The sequence below is a fragment of the Cupressus sempervirens genome, chromosome 8 (genome assembly GCF_028749045.1).
Source record: "Cupressus sempervirens isolate cs-2001-9-10 chromosome 8, ASM2874904v1, whole genome shotgun sequence".
Taxonomy (NCBI): Eukaryota; Viridiplantae; Streptophyta; class Pinopsida; order Cupressales; family Cupressaceae; genus Cupressus; species Cupressus sempervirens.
In genome coordinates this window covers 731,821,582-731,828,836 of record NC_143125.1, presented here as the reverse complement: position 1 = coordinate 731,828,836, position 7,255 = coordinate 731,821,582, and the positions used below count along the sequence as shown (strand labels likewise).

The window sequence follows — 7,255 nt, the reverse complement described above, 5'->3', positions numbered from 1 at the left end:
AAACAACCAAGAATCATCATAATTTTAGTTAAAACTCAACACAAAATTCTACTACAATATTTTTTTCTCTTCGTGTGTCAGACAAACACCATCCAAACAAATACCCAGATTCACGGCGGTTCCTAAAGTTTAGTAGTAAACTACAAAACTACCAGGAAAACGGAAACGGAATGGACTAGGCCTAAGATCAGAATTTTAGTTGAACACATCAAAAACCACCTTACCAGTTTTACTTCACAGGTAAAAGGCTCTGCAACAATTATAACAGTTCTTCATCACACTGCTCAATAACAAAGCACTGCAAGTAGACTTGACCATATGAATCATTAAGGGTGTAAATCTAAATAACTTCCATAACAGAAAATTCTTGCACAGGTCGTAAACTCGGGATAAAATAACATGCAATAATAAAAACTATTATAACATTAAATGCTTTTTCTTTACCAGAATAAACATTTTCGTCTTAAACTTGTCTTTCAGCTCTAACCAAAATTTTAAACTACTCTATAATGTTATTCAAACAAAAAACCTATTGTAACATTATAATACCGTGACATTCATTAGAGGCATCTGATTTACACTGGTCCAAGAGCAATGAAATTTTAAACACTTTAACACCAGCACTGTGGTAAGTCAGGATGTCGGGACAAATTTTCAGGACAAAGGGACAGAGGGCCTCAATTTCAGGACAGCAGTGGAGGACCACGGATGCAGTATACTATACATATAGAACTTGAAATGCTAGTTATAAATCATGTTTCAGCATAACATGCCAAAATAAAATACTTAACATAGCAAAATCGCAATACAAACCAGAATCATTGAACATTTAACATAGAACAATACTCAATAGTAACACTCGAAAATTAAAATTTAAAAAAAAACTCAAGAACCCATAGTGGCAGTGGCATGGCTGCACAATGGCAGGGTAGCTGGGTTCTTCGAGGTTTGGCGGAAGGGGGATGCAAGTCCCTGGGTTTCACTGAATTTTAAGTTAAACCATAAAAGGAGTTTTTCTTAAATAATAATAATAATTCATGAATAGACAATCCTCAACAATATCAAACCAATCAAATGTTGAATCCACAATTTTTGACATCCCTTGGAATTGTGTTCATCAAACATGAACTTTTATTTTTAACATCCAACAGAGAAGGATGAAAGAGAACTAAATGAAAAGCAATCACTTCTAACAGTAGAATTGTTTCATCTATAGTTGCATGCACGTGCCTCTCTCTTGCTCCATGGTGCGTAAAAATTGACTCCAAGTGTGCAATTTGTGCCAAGCCTGGCAAATCTTCTAATTTATGCCTGTTTAATTCATTAAGATTGAACGTTTAAAAAGAGAATAATAAATTTGGGGATGCAATTGAAAGAATTTTCATACAAAAAGACCAAGTAAATAGCAATTTCAATACAACAAAAGGCAACATTACCTGAAGTATGATAAAGCTTTAAGGACCATGATAAATATCTCAACTGCTGAAACTAGAATCAAGTGGAGTAAGCAGATCATTTAATTCAATGTAATCACCCTCCAGAGTCTCTGGAGAGAGATCCTGATCTGACAAGGATGAAGATGGCTGTATAGTTTCGTCCTCCACTATCACAGTTTCTTGGATATGCCAGTTACCTGCATTATCTGTCATACAGTAATTTCCATTGCCCGAAGAAGTTCCTTTCTGCAGCATGAGAAGCTGCATCCAATAGAAAATTGAGATGTGTTCTCTATCAGTTAAGAAAGGCATTAAAATAATGAAATTATTGTTGAGAGAATGATTATTTGAGCTTATAGCAAAGCTGTATAAAAGACCAACATTAAAAGATGCACATGGAAGTCTACTACTATATTTTGCTTATCCAATCACAGCTATGAAATCCCAACTCTGCACCTAAATCATTGGCAATGAAATGCATGATCTAACGGTAAGAAAAAACATTAAATAATTAACTCAACTCAGAGTATGAACGTTTGGGCTTTGAGTGAAGATGTACTCTACATACAGCCTACCAATGTGGAAAATCCAGACACAGAAGTCCACTACTATATTTTGGTTAGCTGATTTCAGCTACATCTCATCCGAACGTTTCACCTAAGTAATAAATGGAATACCACTATAACAGACCGTGTTAGATTACCTGGTTCTCATAAGCAGATGCTTCCCCCAATACATTTTCTTCAGTATTTGGTATAAGATCATCAGGATCGCAGAGGTGCCTCACCAAGAACATTTGTATATCATCATCAGGGGGTGGCGAATCCTCTCGGCATTTGCGAGTGTCCTCCATTGAAGTCTTCCCTTGACGAGCATTGCAATCAACATTGGGATTGAAGACATCTGCAGGCTGTGTAGTAAAAGAATCACTTTCCACACCCAAAGATGACCTTGGCTCAGCCTCCGTACTAGTAGCTTCACTCGTACACCCTTGATCTCTTTTGGGTGCAGGCTTTTGGAAAACTTTACACAGAACAAATGAATCCTGCATTGACAATAGAGACAGTAAAAGCCCATCCTGCTTCATAAAAAATGTTGGCAGCAATAAAAAATAAATTGATAAAGTAGGAGGTATTTTCCACAAGAAGTCAAATTGCAAATTGTATTATTGCTATCAAGATTCAATTGTGAACCCATGTTTCATGAGTGCTCACACGAACCTATCTCTCATTGTCCATTTATTCTCATGAGAGATGGGTTGGTGTGAACCAAACATATATCAATGAGTTTGACCCAAAAACTACACAATTGAATCCTGATAGCAATATCACAAAAAAAAGATTGTTAAACTCCTCTAGTGGCAATTGTAACTCAAATCTCAGATATGTTGATGCCACTCAATTCAATATATAAGCAACTCAATTAATCAGCTAACATACTAATGTTTGCAATGGTGCACTTATAAATGAAAAAATAAAGCAAAAGTGATTTAGCTAAGTCTGCAGAATAATAGAACTTTTATTACCTGCAAGGGCTTTGAATCATCATGTTCAAGGATATACTCATGCAGCCTCCAATTGGTTTTCCCTCCATGCTTTATGTAGAAAATCTTAGTCTTCTTAATTGCCCGTACACCAGAATATGCAGAGATAGTTTGGTCTCTTCCTGTGGTAGTCCAGTAGCCTACTTCTGTGGGCCGGACTGACTTGTTCCCCTTGGTGTAACTTCCATTAGTAGGGCTAAAGAAATACAGCTTTGAGCCTCTCCCTCGTATACAAGATTTACCTATGTTACAAGTGTAAATAAGAACATAAGTTTGAATTTGGATTTAACAGTGTTACCAGCACAATTGCACATATTAAACAGTTAACAATTCTCATTCAAATCTGAAATAACATCCTTTATATATGTGCGCAATCCCAGAGCAATAAACATAAATTATGTAAGTCCTATCCCATACCATTCAATACAAAGCGGATTATCAGTACTCAGTATGCTCAAAGACAAGTGTGAATGAAAATACCAGGCAACTCCCAAGGCTCGTACTTGTATGGATCCACCTCTGAGATGATGTTTTTTTTCAGAGACCATCCATACACTTTCCTTGCCAGATAGTAGCCAACCAGCTCCTCATCAGTAGGATGAAAGCGGAAACCAGGTAGCTGAGAATTCTGCCCCATCCAAATGTTTGCAGTAATTAAACAGGTGTCAATTGTACTTAATCTCAAACTCAAGTAGGCCTTCTTTTGAACAATATTCCGTTTCCTTTAAAATGAATTACTCGGGTGAAAATTATTCTGAAATAAATACTGGAAAACCCTTGATGATCAAAATGATATCATTATCTCACGCTGATTTGAACCAGTTGGTGACTAACCACTCCCAAAGAAACTTCTTGTTGTGTTCCAAATGGTCTATTTTACTTCCAGTTTATTTCATTTGCAGCACATTTGAAGAGTGGATTGAAATGCCAGAAAAAATACCAAAAAGCAAGCGGTTACCTAAGTGACATTGTGTTGCATGCTTTGCATCTTGACAGCTAATAATTGCCAACAAAATCAAGGCTTCAAATCCTAAACAGCCTATTGGGCTTCCACAAGATCTCTTGCACTGAATTGTATGTACCAATAAAAATGGCAGCACAAATGTTGGAATACACTCAGTAACCAAAATGAAATGCTATCTCATCCGTATATGAACAATTTTAGCAGAGTTGTTCACTGATCTTATAAACCATCTCCATTCCATATCGGGTTCTTTTACAGCTAGGAGAACCTTTTCGAAGCAAATTATATGTGAGGATAAAAATTCCAAAAGTACCGTGAAACACTCAGTGACTAAAACGTTACTGTTGCCTCATCCTGCTTTGTACAACTATGGCAGTTGCTGGCTGCCCATATGGACAAAACTTACCACATCTTCAGAAGATACTAAACCTTTATACCACCATCAAAGAGGTGGTCATGTATGCACTGCAACCAAGCAAAATTTGAAACACCGCATGTAGATTGAAAAAGACACGACAAAGCCTAAAATAAGAACCCTTCTCTCGAACTTTCTGCAACTCCGAAATTTGGACAAACTTCTCACATTCACAAAACCATCAAATTCCCAGTAACTTCACAGCAGTGCGTTTCTTGGGGCAAAAGCATTTTAGTTTATAGACAACTAAGACTTAAGAGCCAATATGTTCTATTGCCAAGGACTCCTTATCTGCCCGTGCTGGGGATTGCAGAGTCAACTGCATTTAGATTTAAATTGTCTTGAAAGCCAAGTCCTTGAGTAGCAAAAACTGCAATCCCCCTAAAATAAAAAGCTCTTTTGCAGTACTGAAAGTTAAAAATTGATCAAATAATCGATACCTAGCCGGCTCCTCTCATCTAATTGCATCGAAAACCCCACAGCAAGCAGAGCCCCAGTAAAACTGATGTACTACCCAGACATGAACTCCTACGATTTATAATAGCAAAATATATCAGCCCCCAACCACTGGAAGCTGCTAACTGCAACTACCAAAAACTCGTCAACACTCATCATTACTTCTCCATTCAAAAAACTGCGCCTTGGCGCTGCCGGAGCCCTCTATCGTTCAAGGGCTAAAACAGGCGAGAACGCTTATCCCTCAAAGAGCTTTGCTCAATGCACCACAGCGTACCTCCACAAAATAGATTAGAATGTTCCACAAGGGGAGAACCTCTGCCACGCTTTCTGTGTTGTTTCTTTGACATGGGGTCACTCCAAAAACAGCCCTAGTTTCACACCAGCAAACAAACCCTTAAAACCCTCAAAAAATCAGAAAACCCCAATTCATGGTCAACAAAAGAACCGTAGCAATTAAACTTCAGATGGTTATCATTAGAAATCAAAACCAGACAAGCATATAATCGAAAACAAATATGATTCTTTTCCAGGATCCATTAATGGAAATGGGTATTATTAGAAATCATAATCCAATAAATATATGATCGAAAAAGAAAGTAACGTATTCCCACGACCCATTAATGACGATGGGTGTTCCTAAAAACACAGGCACGATTGAATATCCTATAAACAGAATTAACTGCGAAAAAGAACAGCAAGAAAATCTACGAATGAAGAGGAAAATAAAGGGATCCGAACTACCTGGTATGACAGAACGGATGTCACTTCCCGCCACAAAACTCTAGACCTCCATGGAACGCAACGAGAGAATGAATTAGGTCCCCGTATAATGTATATATAGGACTATCTAACCTACGGTTATCTATGTTAACTCTGGGCTAAGATAGCTTCTTGGTCACTCTTCGATTTTCGAAGTGGTTTTTGTTGTTTTATTTGGTACATTTTATTGTGGTCTAGTCAGTAGATTCGAGATGGGTTCCGTGTTTTTCGTAGTCTACTTGAAGACTTCGTGCGTCCCTGTTCACACTATTCCTCCCACTTTCTCTCGGACTTTTTTACCCAATTTACTCTGCTTTGTCAATATTTGCTTTGTGTACTTTCTTTCTAGGATCGTTATATGTGCTGATAACTCCAAACGTGGAAGGTGCAGATTTGTCCAGAGATCTTGGGTGCATGCCATATTGTTTGGAGTGCATATACACCGTCCCGTACAGTATGATTACAGGAAAATCCAGCCACTTGGGGCAATGGTAGCTTGCCGGTGAATCTTCTTTTTGTACGTGGAAGGGGCTTCAACTAGGAGTAAGTTGATTGGAGAGTGGATTTACCCACTTATTACCCTTTCTAACACGCTCTTTTTTAATTTTGGTCAATTGTGTCTCAAAAAGGAAAGTTGATTGGAAAGTGGATTTACCCACTTATTACCCTTTCTAAGATACTCTTTTTCTATTTTGGTCAATCGTGTCTCAAAAAGGAAAATAAACTTACCTCAATTGTAGACTGGTATACAGGTACACAAGTCCAATGGCCCGTGGCTATACAGCCACAAAAATGCACTTCCTTTACATGGCTTTTTCTAACTTTTTAAAAAATTAACAAGTCCTTTCTTTCATATAAAAGTGCATTTTCATGGCTGTATAGACATTGCCAGTCCAATGACCTTATTTGGAAACATAAACTTGTCTTAATTCTAGTATATTATATAGGAGTTCTAGTTATTTTCCATTATGATTACAAAAATAATTTACATAATTATTTAGTATCTGGAGCTAGAGCAACAAGCGTAAGCATGGACAGGTAATGATTTTCAAACTTGCAAATTTTCAAAGAAGCAGCAAAGGCAGCACGGGCCACGAGAGGAGGCATGGGCAGGAAATAGTTTTCAAACCTACAAATTTGCAAAGAAGGTCATAAATCACAATGTCAGACTATTTGCAACAGCAACAATAGAGCACATGAAGAATAATTTCCATGGGAGGGCAATTGCTCAATCAACCAAGCCCTTTTTTCTTAACCCTCGCTTTCAAATCGGATCCCATTAGCAAATTAGCAAAGTTAAGAAACCGCCATTTGATATATGTGGAGATGAGTGTGATGTACCAAAAAATGGCATCCTCGCAATAGTTGGAAAGCAAATCGTGAGGTCAATATTTTGAAAGTACGTGATAAAACAACTTTTGAAATTAGTGAATCATCGCACATTGCACTAATCCAAACTTCAACTTCTCCAAATGATGACGCATTAGGTACTACACCTTTGATACCTATTTCGACAACTACAAGGGATCTGGGTGTGCAGCTAAGACCTCCCTTCAATCCAAATAAATTGGTCATAGCTACTAAAACCTAGACCTTGACATCGGGGGTTTTAGGGTTGGGGAAGCAAAGACAGGAAAACCACCCTCGGACTCAAAATATGGAGGAAGAAGCAAACAAGA

At 37.6% G+C, this 7,255-nt stretch overlaps 1 protein-coding gene across 1 annotated transcript; it reads right to left on the bottom strand.

Annotated features, from left to right (window-relative positions):
* Nucleotides 1–987: 987 nt before the first annotated feature.
* On the bottom strand, nucleotides 988–5,625 carry LOC149544514 (NAC domain-containing protein 14-like). The gene is made up of 6 exons (XM_089795171.1): nucleotides 5,559–5,625; nucleotides 3,460–5,185; nucleotides 2,962–3,221; nucleotides 2,140–2,481; nucleotides 1,437–1,697; nucleotides 988–1,311 (listed from the first exon to the last, which is right to left on the bottom strand). Exons 2-5 carry the CDS (start codon nucleotides 3,614–3,616, stop codon nucleotides 1,476–1,478), a joined length of 981 nt encoding a protein of 326 aa, XP_089651297.1. The 5' UTR covers nucleotides 3,617–5,185; nucleotides 5,559–5,625; the 3' UTR covers nucleotides 988–1,311; nucleotides 1,437–1,475.
* Between the last annotated feature and the right edge of the window lie 1,630 nt (nucleotides 5,626–7,255).

Coding starts and splice junctions, on each gene's coding strand:
- LOC149544514 (XM_089795171.1), bottom strand. CDS start 3,616: ATGGGGCAGAATTCTCAGCTACCTGGTTTCCGCTTTCATCCTACTGAT. Junction 3,222..3,459: donor CGAGCCTTGGGAGTTGCCTG/GTATTTTCATTC, acceptor CTTGTAACATAG/GTAAATCTTGTATACGAGGG. Junction 1,698..2,139: donor CATCTGCTTATGAGAACCAG/GTAATCTAACAC, acceptor TATTGGATGCAG/CTTCTCATGCTGCAGAAAGG.